Raw genomic sequence first — 24,017 nt, 5'->3', positions numbered from 1 at the left:
TGAAGTGGGTCTGCGATCTCGAAGGCCGCTCAGAGTTCCACCTATTGGACCCTGCAATCGCAGGACCCGTTTACGATGGGCTCGCGAACACAGAAACTGGGAGGAAGAAGACTGGCGCTATGTGTGCTTTTCGGATGAATCCCGCTTCGGTATGAGACCGGATACAAGACGTACTCGAGTTTGGAGAACATCTGGACGTCATGAACGTTTGAGATATTGTCAGGAAGTTCATCCATATGGTGGGGGAACAATAATGATATGGGCCGGTATTTGGATCGGCGGAAGAACCGATCTCATTTGGATCAGGGGTAACCTGAATGCTCAAGTTTACGCAGAGAGGATTGTTTCAGATGTTATCATCCCTTTGCGAGGCCAGTTGGGTGATTCATTTCAACTAATGCATGACAACGCACGTCCACACACGGCTAGAGTCGTAACACGCATTCTTGCCGAAGCTCGTATCAACGTTCTGCCGTGGCCTGCTCAATCGCCAGACCTCAATCCAATTGAGCACGCATGGGATATGCTTCAAAGAAGAGCTGTGCCGAGTATGCATACCGTACATACTCTACAACAATATTTTGACTTGTTACAAAACACATGGGCGGCCATTCCTCAAAGTGATTTTGATGAACTCATCTTAAGCATGCCAAATCGCTGTAATTGTGTGATTCGTGTTAATGGTGGAAATACAGATTATTAATTTTCTTATCTTTACAATAAAAATGAGCAAAATCATCATTTTCGCCATTTTTTTGTCATTTAATTGTCGCCGTTAATTTGAGTTTTTTCCCACAATTTGCAAAAACATCAATTTTAGTTTATTTTAATTAAATATAGGGGTAAGCGGTTAAATAAAACATAAGCATTAAAGTAAGAAGTCGTCCTGGAAGACTGGATTTGGTAAATATTGCTTAAATAATTTTTATTGCATATTGCATCAAATAATCTTTTTTCGGCACATAGTGAAAGTGATTATTATGAATAAGAACAATAATCAAGAAATTTAGTCTTTCTTAGAAATGGTACCAATATTTTTTTGCGCCTAGTTCTCTTAAAGTATTATACCATTTTGGAATGCGGCAAGTATTTTTAAAAATTGACGCAGTGGTGTCCGTACTTTTTTTTTACAAAACGATGAGTGAAAGTCGACTGCAGGTAAAAATATTTCAAAATTTCAAGGAAAAAAAATATTTTGATGGATTTTTTTGTAAAATTGCAGGCATTCTGGGAATTTTAAGAGTTGTGGTAGACAGCAGTACTACTTAGGTGGCCGTTAAAATAAAAACATCAGAAATATCTGAAAAATTGTGGTCGTAGTGATTTAAAATATCATTAAGGGAGTAAATTTTCGAAGAATAACAATTTTTTTATCGTAATTTAAAAAAAAAAATGAGATAAATTTTTTTTCTTATTTTTCCTCAAGTAGTTATGCGCAGGTCCACCCTCCAGCGCCCGCTTATCGTTGAATTTTGGGACACGCTGTATATATAACAAGAACTGAAAAAAAAAAACCGATTTTTTCGCGGTTTTTGGATTACACTTTGGATTGTATTTATTGTCATCCATTTATAGATAAGTCAATGGGCAAACTCCTCAGGTAAATACAAGTAAAACAATACCACTGTTGCACTACACACAAAATTGCAAAAAGAAATCCTCTACATCCAGTCTAGCCAAGGGTGGAATTATACTTTTCATATACGTGATTAACCAGTACGTATTAATACATATCGACACCGTCACGTCGATAACTTTCCGTCTCTAGTATATTAAAGAAAATCGATTTATTTTTTATAGGCGTATTCTGTATACGGACATGACATGAAAGTCTCGCCCAGGGAGCGGAGGAGTGCGACGAGGAGGACGTCGGCCCACAATTCAGGGGTAAACCTGTCTTTAGTGACGGGTCCCTGAAATTGTGGTGCCACGACACAGCCACATTCCAGTGGCTTGAAGATGCCATTAGCACCATCAGGCTCCCGAGCGGGGAGCCCCTCTCATTGAAAAATGGGGTGGAGGCTCCCCGGAGGGCAGTTTGCGGACTGTTGATTCCCAGTCACTGGGAGGATGCACGCCGAATCGGCCGCATCCGCAAGTGGCAAAACCCATGGGCGGAGGTTCACCGCTGGTTTGTCCGCAAGCTGCAGAAGCAAAGTGGACATACCTTCGTGGTGGTGAGCCTCCCCGAAGAACTGGGACCAGTTCTTCAGGGAGGCTGTCCTGGGGCATGACCGGCGCTTCACTTTCCAGTTAGGCACGGTCTACCTCAGGTTCAGATCCAAAAGAGGCCTGTACACGGATACGCCGCCTGAGAAGGCGGACATCAATAAACCACCGATGGATGTCTCCCCGGAGCCCTCTACCTCCTCTGGCATCACCGGAGAAGGGAAGGAGCCCTCCCTGACCCTCGTCTCTGCGGACGAGTGCGTGTCGGGGATAGGAGACATCCGACTGAGCGAGGACGAAGACGAGGAGCTGCTGTCCACTGATGACAGTTACCCCCTCGCTCAGTAAATCACTAATCATCCAATGCAACCTCCACCACAGCCAGGCCGCAACAGTTCAACTCCGGAAATGGTTGGAGGCAAACAACACAGCCGTGGCACTGATCCAGGAACCATGGATCAGCGCCTGCGGCCAAATAAATGGACTCTCACAAATGAGAGGTAAGCTGATATCAACTACCATCTCAGAAAAACCACGAACTTGCATATATTACTCTAATAATTTACATGTACTAACAGAATTCTGTTCCAGAGACCGTGCCGTCAAGCTTTTAGCTGACACGGCCCCGGGCCTGCCTGAAGTGGTGCTCGCCTCTGCCTATATGGCGGAGACTGATGTACCACCACCGCAGGAAATGGAACGGCTAATCAAATACTGCGAGCAGAGCGGCCAGCACATCGTCGTGGCCACTGACTCCAATGCCCACCATCCGTTGTGGGGCTTGGAACTTGCTAATGACAGAGGTACGAACCTAACAGACTACCTACTTATTCACAACTAACCTTCAAATCCTTAATAAAGGTACAGTACCAACCTTCGTAAATAAAAGATGCAGGACGATTATAGACCTAACTCTAGCGTCCAAAGGAGCAATAAATCTTGTCCAAGATTGGCACGTGTCCGGAGAAACATCCTTCTCGGACCACAGATGGATAAGATTCAACTTAGAAACAACCATCAAAGAACAACAACCGAAACGGAATCCCCGAAAAACCGATCGTAAAATATACATTGACAAACTACACCAGAGCCTTGGGGAACCGGTAGCACCGGGAAGACTGCTGGACACAGCACAGATAGAAACACAGGTTACAGAACTGACATCAAACATATTGAGCAGCTATGATTCCGCATGCCCACCGAATGAATCTGCCCCGCGGCAAGGCCAACACTGGTGGGGGCCTGAGCTTGAGAGGCTACGAAGAAGGGTAAGGAGACGCTTCAATAGAGCAATGAACACATGCGCGGATGAGGACTGGGAAAACTACAAGACGTCCAAATCCAAGCTAAAAAAGCACATACGATTCAAGAGCACCGCGTCCTGGCGAGGCTACTGCGGGAACATCACGTCTTGTGCACAAGCGAACAGAATAAGGAAAATCCTAGGCAACTCAAATTCAACTGAGCTAGGTTCAATACGCAAAATAGACAACACATATACAACTTCCCCTGCGGACACGGAGAGAACCCTACTGGAAGCACATTTCCCAGGATGTAGGTTCGTCCAAGACGAAAGGTGCGAAGAAATGAACTACAATACATCGATCCATAACTGGCGATATGCTGAACAAGTACTAACATACGAAAAGACAAAATGGGCAGTAAACACCTTTGAACCGTACAAAGCTCCGGGCCAAGTTGGAGTATTCCCCGCACTCCTACAATGGGGCGGGGACACACTGGTCCAGCACCTGGTCAACATCTTTCAGGCCTGTCTAGCATTCAGCTATGTGCCCTACAGCTGGCGAGAGGTAAAAGTCATATTTATACCGAAACCAGGTAAAAACGATTACACTAATGCGAAGTCCTTCAGACCAATCAGCCTCACATCATTCTCACACATTCTTTTTGAAAACATTAGAAAGGTAATGTGACAGAGAACTGAGGGATGGAGCGCTTAAGAACATACCAGTACACGGAAACCAACATGCATACAGTCAAAGCAAATCCACTGAATCGGCCCTACATGCCGTTGTGGGCAAGATAGAAGTGGCCCTCAAAGACAAAGCAATCTGCCTCGGCACCTTTATCGATATTGAAGGAGCCTTCGATAAAACCAACATCTCCAGCATACAATCAGCACTGAGGAGGCACGAAGTGGATGAAGTGCTCATCAGCTGGATTAGCAACATGCTAAAATTGAGAACAATAAAAACAACAGCAAATAAGACCCCATGGGCCATAGTAGCGAAGGGATGCCCTCAAGGAGGGGTACTGTCACCTCTGCTGTGGAACATGGTCGTAAATGACCCCATCATTAAACTGAACAAAGAACATTTCTATACAGTAGGATATGCTGATGACATAGCTATACTGTTAACAGGAAATTATGCCAATGTACTCTGCGACATTACACAAGCTGCACTCCGGATTGTGGAAAGATGGTGCAGGGCATATGAACTATCGGTGAACCCAACAAAGACGGAACTTGTAATGTTTACAAACAAAAGACTACTGGGTAACTACCTCCTACGAAAACTCTTCAGTACAGAACTACAGATATCAACCAAAGTCAAGTACTTGGGAGTAATACTGGACAACAAGTTGAATCGGAACAAGCATCTGGACAACAAAATTAAAAAAGCCACTATCACCTTCTGGCAGTGCCATAGAATGGTAGGTAAACAATGGGGACTCTCACCCAAAATAACACTATGGCTCTACACAGCGGTGATAAGACCCATGATCAGTTACGGCGCGATAGTATGGTGACTACGAACCAAACTGACGACCTCAACCGACAAGCTGAAAAAATTCCAAAGAGTCGCTTGCATGGCAACGACCGGCTGCATGAGGACAACTCCGACTGCGGGCCCTCGAAGCGATGCTGGACTTGCGACCCCTCCCAATGTTCATCAGATAGGAAGTGGCGTCAACAGCAGTGCGTCTAAACAGAACCGGCCTTTGGAAGCACATGAGGACCCCACATACAGAAATCCTTTATAAGACAGTCAATGAGGAACCGCTACTGGAGGCGGCTGTGGATAGGATCCCAAAACAATACATCTTCGACAAAAAATACAAGATACAATTGTTTGAAGATCCAAATGAAGGACTGAACCCCAGAGAGGTCCGCGTCTTCATTGATGGATCTAAAACAAATTCAGGAACAGGTACTGGGGTATTCTCAGAAGACCTCAATATCAGAATATCAACACCGCTTGGTGACCACAACACAGTATTCCAGGCTGAATGCATGGGCATCAAGTTGGCGGCAGAAGCAATCATAGCGAGAAGAGTAAAGAACCACTCCATTCGAATACTCTCTGACAGTATGTCAGTACTTCAAGCACTGAACAGCTATGACATAAACTCAGGGCTCATTTATGAATGCCATCAAGCACTCATGGAGGTATGTATACAAAACCACTTAACTCTACAGTGGATTAAAGTACACAGCGGCTCACGTGGCAATGACGCAGCAGATGAACTAGCCAGAAAAGGGTCGGAGACGGACGCAGTAGGACCAGAACCCATAGTGTCCCTCCCCTACCAATGGTCCAGAACAACTATACACAAAGGTACAAAAACTTCACATAATAATACATGGACCACCCTTACGGTTTGTAGACAGGCGAGGAAGCTCTCCCAACGCTCAATGCCAGTCTATCACGAATATTAATTAAACTCAACAGGCAAGAGCTTCGCACTCTAACTGCTGCCCTAACAGGTCATGGTCCATACAATAAACACCTTTTCAATTTAGGTATCACAGACAGCCCTCTATGCAGAGCGTGCATGGAGGGGGAGGAAACGGCTGCGCACATCCTACTAAAGTGCTCCGGCGTGGCCAACTACAGGGCAAAGTACCTTGGAGTGCCAAGGTCGCTCCCCGAAGTCTTTAGCAAACCGAGAGGCTGCTGAGATTCCTGGAGGAGCTTGGGTGGCACGAGTAGGACCCTGCACCCACCATACGCAAAATAGGCGCCTTGACGTCGAGTTTCGGACACCAGCCCGTTACACCAAGTACCAAGTACCAAGTATGACATGAATGTGTGTTTTATCTGTATATTTATAATATTTGTAAAAATAAGCTAGTGTTGTCGACTTTTGTTTGTGTGAGACCATAAAGTGCGATCCGGTTTGCTTTCGGAAACGGACGTGCTCCATTACGCAGTGAGAATTATTATTATAACGTTTATCCAACACGCCAATGATACCATGGACGAAGTCAGCATGTGCAGATCTGCAAATCCAACTTCAACGAGGATGAGATTTGCAGTGGCAAGATGCTGCTGTTCCAGAGCCTCGGCAAAGCTGAGAAGAGATGCCATCTTGCCGGAGGGATCGAGGCGTGAAGATTCTCCAAGATATTATCACACTCCTGAAGGAGACTGACCCGGAAGACGTGCCTACATTCGTGGCGAAGGAGCTGCACAAACTGCCTCCAGTCCCGTTCGATCACGTCGATGTCACAAGGTTGCTGATGGATATTACTTCCCTGAACTCAAGGCTGGCCGAGTTGCAGTTTAAATTGGAGGCTTCAGATAACACCATAAGTGAGCTGCGTGCCCAAGTTGCGTTATTAACCAACGCTGCTACGGTATGTAGGTCATCAGAAAGAACCCTCTAATATAAACACACGACGATTAGAAACACGGGGCGCAAAATGAATCCAGCAGCAGGTTTGAGTCGGCACAAATGGTTGCTTCACCGATCGCTGCTGTCGTCACACGTTATGCGCCGCGCCCTGCTGCCCGCAACTCCGTCCCGGCGGAAAAGTCACGCGTGTGCATGTCAGCGCCTGCACGTGCATACGCCCCTGTAGCCGCGTGTACGAGCCGACCCGCCAGTTCGAAACTCGAGCGGCGGCGATCGGCTAAGAGCAAAACAATCCCCGTGAGCCTGTCTCTGAAGTTGCAAAACCACAGAGGCAAACGGACCGGTGCGATGAGGACGGCTTCACAAATGTGGTGAAGAGGAGGAGGAAGCCCACCAGCCATAACCAGTGTGCACAGCACCGACAGAACCGCACTTCCTGCTGCGTCCGGCCATACCGATGACGCTGCTGTACCTGTGACGACTGCATTACTCCACAAAGTCTGAGAAGATAATGGAGTACATCAGACATAAAGCCAAACACACCCTGAGAGTGGAGCGGTTGGAGCCCCGCCACGGCGTAAATTTTAATTCGTTTATGGTGAGTGTGCCGACCGAACATCTATCGACCTTCATGAAACAAGAGTGTTGGACATAGGGTGTCATGTATCGGCGATTCCGCGGCCCGTTACCTGACACCAGATTGCGCCACACATCGTCGACGAGTGCAATTCGTATAGATTAGTTAGAAATAGTGTTTTATTATATTGTATGTATGTTATTCCTTAAGGTATATATTATACGAATGTTTTATTGTATTATTATGTATGTTAGTCTATAAGGTACCTATGTATTTATGGGTATTTGTAACCTGAACACAAATAAATAAATAAATAAAATAAAATAGTGACACAATTCAATATTGCATTTGAGTGCACTTGTTTGCTTGTAGTACTAGCCCGCGCCGTTTTGTTCGAGAAATAACGCTAATAGCGCCTCCCGTCTTAAATGCTTTATGCAAATAGTGTGAGGGCTAGTGTTGGGTCATATTGCCACTGTGCAGAGTCAAGAGCACGTGAAGTTTGACACTTCAGATATAAATTCAACTCTATGCCGCTAACAATAAGAATAGTCCAAAGCTCAAAGAGTCAAGCTGATGTGCTGCTGTCTGTACCTTAGAGGATGGAAACAATGTACCCTTAACTGCTTAGACTTATAAGTTGACATTTGACAATTCCAATATGTCTGTAATTTCACCAGCACAGCACCGAAACACAGTTATGCTGGCTGCTTGGTGGCAGAAATAAATAAACTGACCTTGGGCGGACTTTTTCACAAGGAGCTCTACTGCTACTAAAATTAAAATAAGTAATATATCTGAGGGATAAGTTTATAGAAATTAACATTCATACACTGCGTTACTGTAAATTTATTTTTTCATGAAAAAGTAATAGACATAATAAAATATACGGAATAAAATTAAACTGACTGAGGTAGTACTTAATTGCCGTCTTCACAAAGCCACAACAGTGTTTTTTGCAAACGTTGCTTAGAGGGTTCTCTATGTCGAATACCGTGATTAATAGTGTTAGTAATCCTCCGTGACAGCTTACAACCTTAACTAACAATTTGATATAAGTGTTGAATTTTAATTTTTTGATAATACGTGCGCGCACGCACGCGCTCTTTAACTATCCTTATCAAACTCAAACGAAAACCAAAAGCTTCAAAACAAAAACCAAAGACAGAATAGAAGCGCTCTAGTAAGGACAATTCTATTTTAACCACACGGCGCACGGAAGAAATTTAATCATTTTTTATTTTATTTTTAAATACGACAAACTAAAACTGATATGCGTAATTTGTAATTTATAAAGTTGAAAACTGTCATGAAGTAAACACCTTTTTGACAAAAGTTTATTTATATCATCGATTACATACTCAATTATTTGTATAAATACAGCTTCTGCGTACTTGGATGACAATAGTCCTAAGTGGTAATGACCTTAGAGGGTGAAAAGAAAATAAAGGTAATAACCCGTTTAGCTCTTTCCAGTTGTTTCTATCACATTATATCAATTTATAAAAAGCGTTCCTAAAGTTTATTACTCATTTTTCTCATGAAAGTCTGCCTACTAAAATACTTAGTACATAGATATAATTGCTTTTAAAGAACTTCTATTATCCATCAATTTTACTACCAACGTATAACTTATTTCCAAACTAAGCGATGTTTACCTTTGAACCCTCGATATGTTTTCATAACTTTCATACTTTACAAATAGGGATAGATATTTATAAATAACAGGAATCGGACAGACGAGCTGGAACATGATTGAAAGAGAAAGTCAATGATAAGAAAGGATAGTTAATCGTGACGTGATTCATTGTAGTTAAATAGGTATAATAATACATATAAAAAATAAGTAAATGGACTTGCCTTTGACCACTACCTATTATAGACCTGGAACAAAGATAGGGTCCACAGCAGAACGAGCTCGCCCAAAAGATGCCTATTCAGTAGCACCTTGAGGACGCGCAGGTTCTGTGCGCTCGGTAACACAGTGCAGGCAAGGCAAAACTTCCATTTCTAGGATACGCGCATGATAAAAGATGATGAAAAGCGCATAGTACCTCCGAAGGGAATATCGACCTATACCGCCGTATGTCAAAAGGAGGAGCGAGCGGAATGAGCTGATAGAGTTCATGGACACACTCACCGAAGTATATTCTGAAGAAAACCGACACACAGAAAACATGTATATATATATATATATATAAAAAGAATTTAAAAAAGTAAGAGGACATATTTATGTCAAAAAATTTACGAGAACCAAGCAGTTGAAACAGTGATATATAACGAACGGAACGCAGAAAATCGCTATTAATTTTAATAATTCGTGAACTAGAACGTCTTAACGTTATCGTCATCGGAAAATTTAAAGTGTCTACACAAAAGTCATAATGTGTGTGAAGGAATGAATACGTTAAATTTCTTCAAACAGTGGCGAGGTTCTCCAAACTGCAATTAGACTGTTTAAAAACAAGAACCAGTAACGGACGGTTGCTTCAGATAGGTTTCAAACTTTTGAATGCTTATCGAAATTTACTAACTAATGATTTCGCGTATGGGGTGTAAGGAACTACGGTTCCAAAGAGAGAAGATTGTCATACAAGCTGCTTTAACGCATTTGAATGTATTCTCTTCTATTGCTGTTATGCATTCACATAGTGAAATTACGGGCAAAAAATTTCCTGTATTTTCTTTTTATGTAACAAACCACTTGACTGGAGGTAGTCGTCGTCGCCTATGGATATCGGCAACATCAGAGGAGCTATCTATGCGTTCGCAGCCTTTGAGAGCCCTGTTGACACGCTTCTTGAAGAACCCTATGTCATAGCGCAAAGGAAATACCTACTTCAGGAGAAAGAGATGTGGGATAACATCTTGCAGGTTCGAGGAAGGAACGAAGGTGATGCCCGCGAGGTCTTACCATGTTAGGCATCAATAGTGTGGGGATGGACTCTACTCCTTTGACGGAAAGTGCAATGGTGTAAATGTGACGGTGGCACCAGACGGACTTACACACAGAGAGGTAAGAGACGATAGAACACAAAAAGAGTTAAGAGACTCCAATCGTCAGTGCTTGGGATCAAATTTTTATGAAAATAATATTTCACCTTCTTTTTTTTACCATTTTTATGACTAAGCACGGATCAATGCTAATGCTAATTAAGCAGTGATCAGAGCCAAAACTATAAAAGCAATATTATACTGAATTTGAGATAGTTGTTTATTTATTACATATTATAATAACATATAGGTATTATATTTTATACATACATACATATACTTCACGTCTTTTTCCCTTTTTTTATACCGACTGAAAAATTACAACAAATTCTACCGTGTGCTCAATATACTCTCTCTCTACTCGCGTTATTTTGATGTGGATGAGGGCAACAACAAAAATAATTTCGCCTCCATAAATGCAATTTCAATTCTGTATACCACATTATGTATACTAGAACTATTAGTTGACGTGAAATGGCTTGACACTTAAGATTTAACTTAAATTCAACTCGCCACGTCACCTCCGTTCAAGTATGATGTGTTTTTAATTGTACCTACGTAAATCTCACTTAGCACCATTATTTAAAGGAACATTTCAACCTTCGGTTCCAAACCGGCGTGTACATAGTTACAGTTGTCGTGCCCTGTAGTTACCCTACCATTAGTTTACGGTGTTGATAGTCACCAGCGACCACGGAAGACCGACCGTGTGAAATTTTTATACGCCAAATTGTACGTTGCGCTTTTAGCGGTTAATATACAAGAACTATAATAGAAAATTAAACATGGTGAGCCGTGACATGGGACTAAGAATTTGAAATATCAACAATCAAAACTGTAAATTCAAGGTAAAGATGCTAATATGACAAATCGAAGGAAATAAAAAAAAAATGCAACAACGAATGTACGAATGTATTTATTTTACAATGAAATTAATATATCCATAGACTAAGAATATAGCATAAAACAAATGTACCGGAAACATGAAAATAGCGTCACTGTGGTCATAAAGATTATTATACTAATTACGGCAGATGAACCCTGACATTTACGTAGATGTCAGGGTATAGGGTAACAATCACTTCGGTGTTTCTTTTATTATTCCGTAATAATAATAAGAAAACCGCAGTGATTATTGGGTTGAGCTTGATTTCATTTGTCATACAATTAGATTTCTCAGTTTTATTTGTTTATTCGTTTTTTTACGGTTTGGTGGCTTCCACTAACTCTGTCCATTTGCAACCTCTGTTTACTTAACTGTTTACGTAATATCCCAAACCGTTTTCGTTCAAAATACCTTGATAATTATTAAAGGTCAAGGGTTATATTATTAAAATAATTAACTACTAAGACTATATTATAAGCCCCCTACTCCTAAAAAAGTCACTAATCATCTAAAGAGTGTAATGAGAACTTTGCTTCAATAATTTAAACTTTTGAAATGGTTCCAAATAATTTTGAAGTTTGTTTATTTCACCAGTATTTCCTTCCATTCAATTTGATTTTTATAAAATTAAGACAAATAATCTCTAGATGATAGCTACTTTTTTATTTGACTGTATTTGTGAACATTATTAAATCGCAGAAGGGCAATTGAATCATACTAATTATAATATGTATAAAGAACTTACTTGTAGACACCTTTACGTGTATACTTTCTCAACGGGTGGCTTATGTTCTAAATCGTTTCTATTCTTTATTTCGTTATAAATCATACCGTATCAACCCATTCACGTCCCACAGCGGGGCATGGGTTTGCAGTTAACGCAGGCAGCGGCGTCGGCGGCGGTGAAGAATACGGCTTGCGGTCCGGAGGCAGCGCGGGCAGCGCCGATGACAGGCCAAAACTCCCCAGACCACTAATAGCCGAGCTCCCCAGTGGTCCACTGGACAACATTTGCCCATGAACACCGCGCATTGGGAACATCGATGCAGTGCCTGAAGATAAGGAGCATACGTTCTATTAGAATTATTCGAATTTGCATGAACAAATACATACTTAAATCGCTACAAATTATGTTGCATAAAAATTTCAACCTAAAAAAACGTTTAATATTTCCTATGCCGATGACAGCAAAGATGTTTTACAGAATCAACGTCCTAGAGATAACGTAAACGTGTTTCATAACTTTCACAGTTTGACGGACGACGCGTTGATACACGGCCAAACGGAAAGGTTTCAGGCGTACTCGCGTGTTTATAGCTACACGTTCCACATTATATTGGTGCTATAATTGCACGCTGCTGTCCGCTGTAAAGTTCCCATCGATCGCAACTCGTCTGTTGCTCGTCTGTTGTCGGCCACGTGCTAGCCTCTGGTACCTAATCGCCGTAATTTAAACAAACCAGCGACCGATCCAAATTGGGCCGTTCACTTACATAAAATATTTCTCAGTTCTAAGAAGTTCAAGACAGATGTTGCATTGCGCTACTTAGCTACATAGACACTATCTTTAGATTTAGTTTTTAATAAAAATAAGAATGTAGCGATAGTGTTTTACGGCACCACCAACATTATCATCGCCGTATTGTTAAAGTACCTAATGTATGTAAATAATGCACTCAAGAGAATATTTAAAGCAGTCTCATAAGCTGTTCTCTGCCGGTTGTCAACACGTTACAAAGCCCAAAGATGCCCGGGCGCGCCGATGGGATAAACTGCTCTCAAGTTGGCAGGCGATGAGAGACGTGCGCCGCGCCGGCGGGCGCAACGCTGCTGTAAATTACGCCTCACTATTTAACCATACATTTATCGAGATTCAAGTGGTGAAATCCGGTATGGGAAACGGTTAGTGTTCCTAACCATTGTGAAATAAATGAATTCGCATAAATCGCACAGCAAGGGAAACATTTTTATAAACCAACATCGCCAGCGAGTTATGTGAATCCTGAATGTCGGAATTAAATATAAGAGTTAGGCAAAGAAGGTGCACACAAAACATCACTTATCAATAAAATTCACGAAAAAAAGATTTCAAAGGCAAGATGCGACTAGTCAAATTAAATGAAAAGTGTAACGTTACTTGTAATATTGTTTATATATAAGAGCATTGAAACTATTTGTAAACGGACATTAAGGATTCACGAGGACGCAATACAAGGATTTATGTTCTGTAGGTAAAATAATAATCAACATGCATCGATGTGTAGGTGCAGTAGGTGAAATCTAAGATTAAGGGGTGGGTTAATAACTGGAAAGAAATCCGACTACACCTCTACAAATGCAGAAATAAATTACCCACTTAGAAATTTTCCTTATTTGTATTTCTTAAATCATTCGCGGGAGCAGACGAGAGATTTTGGTTGAGTACCTGATAAAACCATTGTTGACGAAACCATGATTCAAGTGACGGAAGTTCCATGGTACGAGTATTCTGGTATTGCGCCTTCGATCCTCCCTAAATCAAGTAACATATTGTTGAAAAATATTGATGTAATTGTGTTATTATCGTCGACTATTTTCATCTTGAATTCTTTTTATTTAAATTGACAGTTATCTGTATAAACAAACATACGCACCATAATATTTTAGAACACAATTTAGTCTGTTTTATGACTAGAGAATATTAAATTACCGTCTTAAAAAGGAATTCAAACAAGGGTCAAGGACTGCCACGTGAAAGGGTGAGCGGTTTTTTAGATTTCGAAGGAAACATACAAGTTTTTTGTGCTTTTTTTAGGTTTTGTGTTTGACAGCAGTTCCGCGTGCATTTATGGTAGGGTGAATGCGTGATTCTCGTGCGCTGACATCGACCGCACACATCGACTGTAATGCATCGATTTCAGTGTCAATTACTGCGACTATTTTTACTGGTTTCAGAATAGACGCCGTTTAAAAACGTCGGCCCGCTCATAATGGTATCGATCAGCAATTTGTTAAAAGGCACGTTGACTAGTCGGGATTATTTTTAATCCTTCCTTTTTACTACGTGCTTCAAGAAAGTGAAATTTAACACATGTTTTGATAGATTTCTTTAATAAATAATAAAGGAGAAAGAAAAGCCGTGTAGAGAGTTAAGTGGATCACCATACAACCAATATTTGACTTCAAACTTAATAATGCTTTGTGACAAGGTTGAAATCAACCTCAATTCAATAAAATATGTCTTTATTTCTATACTAGTTTCAAGTTACAAATTTCTACATCAATTAGGTATAGATACACGTGTGTAGGTATAGGTAGAGATAATGTTTTGGCTATACGGTCGGTCGCCATAAGTGTTCTGTTTTACCAATTTTGGTATGGACCAACAAAACAAAACTGTAAAATAAAATTAGTATAAACAGATTAAAATAATTTCGCTAATTAAAAATCATCATGTTGGTGTTTCACAATCTGTAAGCATCGACACTCGCTGCTAATGTGATGAGCCGAAGCTAAAATTATTGAGGAATGATGACGGATGGAATTGTGCCACACATCAAAGGAAAAACCAAGCATATAGAACGTGAGCACCTAATCGTCATTTCAACTTTTAAAAAATGAGAAAACGCTAATGTAAAACGAATATTCTGCGGAGTTGCCGTTCTGCAATATTCGACTTGGAACAGTATGGTCCGAGTGTATGGTGAAACGGGTGAAACAGAGGCACAGTATAATTAATAGTGCCGACTTTATTATAAACAATTTTATTATTTCTTGTATTGGCATGCGCTCAAACCACTATATCGAGACACTTTTATGAAATTATTTATATTATTGGCCTAAGTCAAGCCATTCGAATGATAAACGAATTTAGCAGCAATAGAGCTCCTTATGAAAGAGTTCGTCCAGGGAAATACTACTACCTTACCAATTACTGACGCCCAGCAGTAATGTAATCAGTAATTGAAATTACCGGTACATGGGACTTATCAACTTGTGTCTCAGGGTGACAGGCTCAGTAGCAGGGCCTCTCAGATCTTTGCGATTTAAATTTCTGAGGGGCACTGCAACTGTTATGGACTGGCATGTAGCTCACCACCAGGCGCACGACTTGTTCGTCCCGTCACTTGGTATATATATTCATTAAAAAAACTATAGATTCATCACGATCGATGAAAAATTATACTAACGGTAGAATCTGCAGTATTTGGAAATCTACAATGACTCGTGTTTAAATTGGCAATAAGAACTCTGCAAATTAGAAAATAAAATTGGCTCAACTTGCTATGCTCTCCGATCCCTGCGGGCCAAAGCGTCCATCGCCGAGTTAATAATGTATATCATGCTATGGTATCATGATATGGTAGAGTCACATTTACGATATATTATAAGGTTGGTTGGGGTAATAATAATGGGGTAAACTACAACGTAAAGAAGGCATTCGCTCTACAGAAAAAAGCAATAAGAACCTTGGTTAGAATAGATAATTATCTGTATTAATAGTAACTTCTTTATATTTTGGAGTTGTTAACAGGCGGGACTGGTTGTACGTCTGAAGATAGTAAAGATACCGAGCCGAAAAGACTTGTTACCAGGACAAAAGACACACGAGGTGTAATAGCACCAAAGTTAACTATTGTAAATCATGGTCATAGGTGTGGTCGGTGCCCTCACTTAAGTATCCACTATTTGTATAGCACTTAGTACAAATATTGGATAAGTATCTAAGTGAGGACACCGACGCTACCAAGCAACAAAAACGTGGAACAGCCTCCTTATTGAACACAAAATAGCACAGAACATCTTTCAAAAAATCTTTAAAACATTTCTTGTTGGAAAAATAATTCTACCATTGATGGAGGCACGCGTACACGTACACGGTGCCCCACTCCAACAATCGAAAGCCCTAAAATGCTCAAAAGTGTACTCCAACCTTAAGTCTCTACCTGTAGCTTCATTTTTGAGCCTTTTACCAGCGTCCTTGAGAACGCCTGGCGAAACTCCTCGTTAAGGAGCTTTCAGTTTACCGCGTTACAGCGTATGATGATCAGAAGATTAGTAGCAAACTATTGTCAAAAAATAAGCTTCCTCCTACAATATGCCTGTCTCCTGAGCGCCATGCCTGAGGTTACGCCATGTCTTAATGACATTTCCTATCTTTAACTAAAAAAAAGTTAAATGTTAAGAAAAAAAGTCCAGATTTTACCTACATAAACGTGTAAACAACAATTAACACTACGTCAGCTTAAGTTTTAGACCTGGGGCCTTACCATGAACTCTTATTACAGTTCAGTATAGGTTCGTAACGACAAAAAAGCGGTATGGTAATATAAACTTCATGTAGCGCTGTCTTACAACGATTCATTTTAGGTCCTAAAATGAATCGTAATAAGAGTTCATGGTAAGGCCCCAGTTCTGTTTTTAATTTGTTTTTCATTTCTTTTTTTTCCACACAATTCATTTATGGCATTTTTCGAATTGTGTTCCTTGTTTGTTTGTTTTTTAACAAAATTCGGGGAGCAGGAGCATTATATTAGTAAATAAATTGCTGGCTGTTTACAAAAATAACAGAAATTGAAATATAACAAATATAAAGTCAGCGTGGTGTTCATTGAAGGTATCGAAATATAAAAAAAAAAGTAAAGCAATCATATTAATTTAAATTGTAATGTCATTGAATACAGCTCAATTTTGCTTGCAACAATTCAAAGACCCCAAATTTCACCATATTCAGCTTCTAGTGGAAAGTACTTTAACATAAGAGTAATGAAGTAGCTTTTATTGTCAAATATTAATCAATTTATACAAATTATGTAGAATATTATGAATAATAGTATATCATTTTGTTAAAATTCACTTGCACATGAAAAAGTATGTGCAAATATATATATCCACACAAATACTATAAATACGAATAGAACTGCGTCTATCTGTTAGTTACCTGTTACAATAAAACAGTTGAAGGATCTGGGTGAAATTTGGAAAAGGAAACAAAGCGTATCGTGAAGCGATAAATTCTCAGGCTATAGTGAAGCGACAAAACAATGAATAAAACCGAAAATCGATGTTCCAAATTTTTACATTCTAATCCTTTTTATATAACTCAACATCAAAAATATTCACATTACTCATAACCGACCTATAACGAAACCGTTATGCTTTCAGGGTATTTTGAACGATTATCGCAAACATAAGATTAAATTATAAGGTAATTTTGTAATACTTAAGTTTGTTAAAAATCTAAAAACTACTTTAACTTCAGGATTATGAAAATACGAGCGAACGTTATTTTGGAGCAAATGTTATTTTTCACTTGGATAGGCAACCCCAAAAAGAGTACAACAATATATTATTAATTATTTATGTTGTATTAACATTTAATAAAAATCATATTAAAAATAAGTTAACACCAAAGTCGTTCTATGGAATCTTTGTTCTAAATCTCTCAATCCCTTAGTGGTAATCCAAGCAAGACAGAAAGTGACCAATTACATTGATGTAATTAGTCTTTCTTTTGCGTATACAATATGCAACGAAAACGACATTTGGCTACATTTTTAATTGCTTTAGTAATATGATAATGATTTACTGGAAGCATCCTGTTTTTTCACTTTACCAAGAGCAATTCTGACAAGTTTTCATTACAATAGAACGGCATGACTGATAAGCGCGCTTTTGATCGACCAAACGAAAACTGACGCACGATTATTCCTCTTTTTGCGATTTGTTTCTCTTTTGGTTCAGACTCTTCGAAGCGCGGACCCGATGCCCATTTGTTGGTAGGTCAATGCACGGAGTATTGTACGGAGTATACTATTTACTCCGTGATAATATTAAACCTAAGTAACGATTACGGCAGTACGATCAAAGGAATTACTAGAATATTTTTTACACTACGTGCAATGTCCTATGAGAGTTGTGTAACCTAGAGTTCTAATTTGCATGTCTAGTAATTATAGGCGCATACTATGTTACAAATTCAATTTTCCTTAGAAATATTCTTGATAACATAAAATTTTACGCCAATCATAGTCCGTACTGACATACTGGTACATTTAATGAGTAAAATATTGCACACGAAATCTATAATGATTAGCGGAGATTATTTGATTTTAAAGTTCTACAATATTATATTACTAGAAGTGGCTCTATGATTAACGTATTGTATAGCAGAACAAAACACTTTTTAGCAAAATCAACAAAAGCATTAAGAATTATCTAGAAGCGATTGGAAAATATTTTTAAATTATTTTATCTTTGTCAAGTCGCAAAAATGAGCGATTCGTTTTGTGTACCGTTTAGGTTCTCGAATTTCTCTCAGAGAAAAGTTTAAGGATACAGGTATCATGACTGTGGCATTACAGTGTGGTTAGTTAGTTACTTAAATATTTGTATGAATGTAAAAATGTACATAATTTCGTTAAGAAAGAAGATATCCATAATATTAACCTTAGAACTAAGTCCAAACTCTTGACACCACTATTTCGTTTAAATAAGGTAAACAATTCTTTTATGGGGAACTGTATACGTTTTTTCAATAAGATTCCGGAGCATATATTAAGATTATCATTTCCTAAGTTTAAAACTCACATTAAAAGTTTTTTAATTGAAAAGAAATATTACAAAATTGAAGAGTAGGTATGTGTTAGATAAAGATGTATGGAAAGACATGAGTCTTGATTCCACACAATTATGATTCAAAATGTATTCCATCTAGCAGCTAAGTTTATTTGAAAAGAGCAATCCCTAGAGATTCTTGCTCGTTCTTCTCAGGGAGGTCAGCGTTGTGAACGAGCAATATCTTAAAAAATGACGTTTTCAAAACTTTACGTATGGAATAAATGATTATTTGTTTTTAACTTTGACTTTGTTTAAGTAGCTTCAAGGGTTTACCGACATACAAAGCAGGACAGATCACTTAATTGACATAAATAGTACACTGAAATGTGATGATACGTATACGTGAATAAGCCTAGCGCCACACCAACCGAATTTTAAATAACCAGAGATCCCTCTTCTGCATCAGAGATCAAATCTAGCACAAAGTAGTGATATCTGATTAGGAGAAAGTTGGAGGCGTCGTAATTTTGGTACAGTAGGTGTAATGCGGCACTAAGTCAGTCGCTTTCCTGACAAAATTAAAAATTCAAACAAACGTCAGTCCAATGCTCATAAACGGAGCATCTATAGCCTTGGATAAACAGAGCATCAAGGTAGTCGTTCTTAAAAATCATTCCTGATTTTTTTATTAAAGCTAACACACGTTAAAGTTCCGTCGGCGGCGATATTCTTGAAATACCTATTGCATTTACAAAGATCAAACGGCTGGAACAAACGGGCGTTCGTGTAAACAGATCATACCTAGCGTGAGCGCGTGCGCCGCCCTCCACCCGCTGCCCCGTAGTCATCGCGCTGAGATGTGTGTACGCAACGCAATGGACGCCATTATATCTACATCTAAACTGAAATATGTAGATGAGCACAGTTGCTACGGAAAGTGGTTTAGATGTTTTCCAGATAGAACGTAGCAGTGACTCATCTATGGCAGGAAAATATAGAACCTCTAAGACTTGAAGCTCGAACTATTTAACAATTACTTTGCCTGCAAAAGCAAGCTTTTCATTACCATTCGGAGTATGCAATGTGCGCCTCGTATACCCTACAAATATACGAATCAACGTCGATGTAGGTATATCTACATCTAATTTTAAAATGTAATCTTCCGACTCGAAGAATGATTGTTTTGTAATGAAAACCGTTCAGTTAGGTTTAATATGTGTTTAAAATAAACTTATAAACTATACAACTTTCCTTTTAAGGTGAAAAAACCTTATTGAAATAAGGACTTTACAATGTCATGCCGAAAATTAAAATTAAAGAAAATTCATACGGCGAAACGGTGAGATATGTAACCAGAGAGAGTGAATCAGCACAGTTGTTTTGTACTCAGGTAGGTATTGACTGCGAGTAAATGCGCGCGAGTGCATACGAAATGCGGCAGGGCACCAGGCGCGCCATTGCACATGTTACCACAGCTTTTATGGCGTCGTAAGGGAGTGCTGGTGCTTCTGAGAAACGGGCCTGCTCCGGCGCACATGGGCGGCAATAAATTGTCGATTATCCGGCTCTGTGCCTGCGCCCGCCTCGACTACGGTATTTATTGGCCGCTTATGTATTATACGATTCATGGGCTAGTCAGAAATAAATCCCAAGGTTCAGTTAGACATGTAAAGCATATTAAAGATACTTGTGTCTATCTACCCAACGGTGTTTAATACGTGTTTACAGCTGTGAAAAAAAATCTGTAACTATTGCGTTGGAAAAAGACTTTTTTAATTTGTGCTCACTAACTCTATACAACTAACTAGGTATCTATATATATAAATCTAGGTTCAAGTAATACATGATTTTACGGTACTCTATTACTTCGGCTTAAGATCCAATACGGTAATTTTACACCTGCTTTATAAAAGTAAAATATGTATACTTAAATAGGTAGGAAGAAAGAAAACTGTTCGAAAATATATAGCATTCAGTAATAGATAAATTATCATCTCCATTATAATCAATGATTTAAGTAAGTACTAAAATTGCACTCGTATGTCACTTAGATTTTAAGCTTATCACCTAACCCAATATTAGACCACTTTTGTACCATAGAAGAGCAGAAAAGTTGTTTCAGTAACTAATAAGTACTTTGTTATAATAGTACTGTACATTATTGTGTAATTGACAATGGGCAACATCGCGTCCAACTTTGGGCACGTGCAAGTTTTATAAATTATAATTTTCAGTACAATAAAATTACTCCGATCTCGTACAACTGCTTCGTCACAATATCGTAATAAGCATATTAAACTAGTTACTCAAACTTCAAGTTGGTATATAACGATCTATGTGAAATAGTACATAAACTATTACTTTGATAAAAAGTTATAATTATTAATATAAAGATCGAACACTAATAAAAACTTCCATCGATCTTCCAAAGTTCCAGCAAGCCGTGTCAGACACTAAGCCACGGAATGAACTAACGGACCTCACGAATTTTTCTATGTACTTGTTGCAAATCTTTGTTTTTGGTTTTTAACGCCTTTTCTTGCCGTAATGCCACCTGTGAGAAATCTATTTCTTCCAGAAATAGTTGACAAAGCGTCTGGCGTGGTGTGCTGAAAGTTTTTCTATTATAACGAACTAGTGAAGTAAAATCACATCAAAAATCAATTGTTTTTCACGGAGTTAAACACCCATGACATTCAATAACTCAAAAATTGTTAAAAGTTATTAATTTTGTGCACTTAGTAAATCAACCCCTCCTACATAAAGTATCGTATGTCGAAATTGCCAAGTTTACAGGGGAGCGTTATAAAGTTCTGAATTCACTGAAATTAGTATAATGATTTTCAAAAGTCAAGCCAAATTTATTGTGCAATTTAGATTCCTGCTCCAGAAACTGTGATAACAACACGATTTTCGGCGTCTGGATATCGGCGTGTGCATGAGCGTATTCCGATCACCTCATTCTCATAATAGGATGGAGTTTTGCTAGAACAGTGTAGAACATTTCAGGTGAATGTAAAAAGTCCTCACAGTTGAGTAGGCGGATGGTCGCTACGCTATTGCGCAGATGAGTGGCCACATTGTTCAATTCCTACAGCTCACCACCCACCCTGGGCAACGCCCTAGATGTATTGAGCTCTCGGATGGCGACCATCTCCGGTCGGGCTAATTCCCGTTCCAGAGCGTCCATCACAATGTTTGGCTCATCTGCTACAACCAGCATTGCAGCGACTACATCCTTTGCAGTACCGCGTAGAGAGCGCTGCAACCTCGTGACATTCTCTAATATGTGACTTTAGCATTTCTCAGTTTTATTCGGCAAAGCTCGATAATCACATAGAGTGATCATAATACAGCATCATAGATCACCTAACCGATATCTAGGATTTTATAATACTCTATATGATTAACGAGCTCTGCCGAATAAAACTGAGAAATGGTAAAGTCACGTGCTTTGCTCATTTCAGTGAATTCAGAACGTTCAAACGCGTCGCTGTGAACTTGGCAATTTCGACATACGATACTTTACGTAGGAGGGGTCAAATAAAATCGAATTAAGTTGAAGGAAAACAATACATTTAAAAGATTAAACAGCAAAAATTCTAACATTCTTCGGTTCTAAGGTTCGGTTTGGTAAAATCAATATGTCGCTTACCATTTCTTAAGAACGTGTAATCAAATCGGAATTTGTGTATGCCTAAAATGCCGACGGGTGGCTGGAGTCTGCGGGCGGCGGCGGCTTAAGGTGCCGCTTTGATTTCTGCTTAAATGAATATTTTGTTGTATAACACTTAGTTCGTTAATTAATTCAATTTAATATACATATTAACACTTAAATGTCACATCCATAACGTGACATCGTTATGTCTTTTGTAAGGCGGTGTGTGAAAATCATTCTCTCAGTTAATAACAACGTTTTGTACAGAAATGTTGATTTTTGATTACATTATGTATCCTATCGTACTCCCCAGGTTATTCTAAATCTTTCGATACGAATTTGCAAACGTTATACCTACGTAATATATAATTCAATAACGATTTAAAATATCACAATTTAAATACAAGAATGTTTTAATACATTTAAATAAAACATAATTAACTTCAGACATTATAATAAGTACTTCTCTAACCAAATAGTGTTAAAATTAATTGGGTTATAACAACTTTAGAAAAGTTCCTGCCGTGAAATTTTTGTAAGATGTCATTAGATTATTTCTTCAGTTATTAACTTCAAGAACAGGTATGACTTTACAGCTTAACTCAAACGCATTGTTTTTCTGTTGAAGGAAAGACCTAATATTTTTACATCCTAATCAATCCTATCAATCCTAATCAAGATCTATATGTCCAAAACCGTAATTTTCTATCGGGATATTTTGTAATACAAACATAATTAAATAAATAAGAATTACAAACGTGCACAATAAATATTGCAGAAAACAGCCCTACTGTTTAAGGATTATTTTTTCAACGTTTAAGGTTTAAAAACAAATATCTCACATCGTAACTAGTAGTAAAACAGCCGGTGCAATTAAATTTGACATTTTAACATTTTAGCATATTATTTCAGAGTTCGTTACTATTACTTGTTGTTAACACATCCAGTGATGCAATAGATTTCAAGTTTTTTAAGAAAGGGAAATTTCAAATAGTCTTCCAAAACTGTGAAGTGTGATCTGGGCAATATACTTACTATTCACCGTTTCACCGCAACCGAATCCCTTAGTAATAGACACAAAACAGGGCGCCAACTATCACTACACGTCATAAGCATAGAGTTAATGAGAGAGTTATTAAAAAAATAGAAAAATCTTTATTACACCTCGCTTCTGAGTTGTCAGACGAAATTACGAAACAAATTTCTGCTCGTACTAATCAAAGAACATACCAGGAAGCTGGCCTGAAAGGTAGACAAAGTCTGGAAGACACCATGGTTCTCAGACAACAACAAGAAAGGAGTAAAGCACCAATGTTTCACGAAACAAGATTAGTCGCGGTCAGACAAGGCAAACTTTGATGTGAGTTTAGTCAATTACATGTTTTAAATTACATTAAACAATAGGACTTGAAAATAAAATTCATTGACTAAATTATATTTAAATATAATTAAATATTTTAATTTCCCCTTCCAAGCCTCGTTTTTTCCTTTTTCAGATTTTTTATGCACCTGGTGCATTGACTTACAATTATATGGACGTCGGGTCCGCGCTAAAAAGTGTCCGAACTTATAGGGCGTTAAAATCGTATACA

The 24,017-nt window shown here is 38.9% G+C and overlaps 2 protein-coding genes across 3 annotated transcripts in view; one reads left to right on the top strand and one right to left on the bottom strand.

Annotated features, from left to right (window-relative positions):
- The first annotated feature begins 2,532 nt into the window (after positions 1-2,532).
- LOC113225747 lies at positions 2,533-3,010 on the top strand. Its single transcript, XM_026458159.1, has 2 exons — positions 2,533-2,669; positions 2,761-3,010. Exons 1-2 carry the CDS (start codon positions 2,533-2,535, stop codon positions 3,008-3,010), a joined length of 387 nt encoding a protein of 128 aa, XP_026313944.1.
- Positions 3,011-11,347: 8,337 nt separating this feature from the next.
- Positions 11,348-24,017, bottom strand: part of LOC113227911 (forkhead box protein F2-like) — a 19,318-nt gene continuing 6,648 nt past the window's right edge. The window contains exons 2-3 of one of the 2 annotated variants that reach the window (XM_026461013.1): positions 13,654-13,740; positions 12,163-12,280 (exon numbers count right to left, since the gene is read on the bottom strand). In XM_026461013.1, coding sequence (XP_026316798.1) covers positions 13,685-13,740 — 56 coding nt within the window. In that variant the 3' untranslated portion in view covers positions 12,163-12,280; positions 13,654-13,684. Of the gene's footprint in view, positions 12,281-13,653; positions 13,741-24,017 lie in introns of both variants that reach the window. The other variant, XM_026461004.1, reaches the window with a different exon arrangement.

The sequence above is a fragment of the Hyposmocoma kahamanoa genome, unplaced genomic scaffold, assembly GCF_003589595.1.
Source record: "Hyposmocoma kahamanoa isolate Upper Pololo Valley unplaced genomic scaffold, ASM358959v1 100021, whole genome shotgun sequence".
NCBI lineage: Eukaryota > Metazoa > Arthropoda > Insecta > Lepidoptera > Cosmopterigidae > Hyposmocoma > Hyposmocoma kahamanoa.
The sequence above is the reverse complement of the archived record's forward strand: the minus strand, read 5'-3'. Positions and strand labels throughout refer to the sequence as shown.

Excerpts from the sequence above, each read along its gene's own strand:
- LOC113225747 (XM_026458159.1), top strand. The coding sequence starts at position 2,533 with ATGCAACCTCCACCACAGCCAGGCCGCAACAGTTCAACTCCGGAAATG. Across the intron at positions 2,670-2,760 it reads TGGACTCTCACAAATGAGAG|AGACCGTGCCGTCAAGCTTT; the intron begins GTAAGCTGATAT and ends ATTCTGTTCCAG.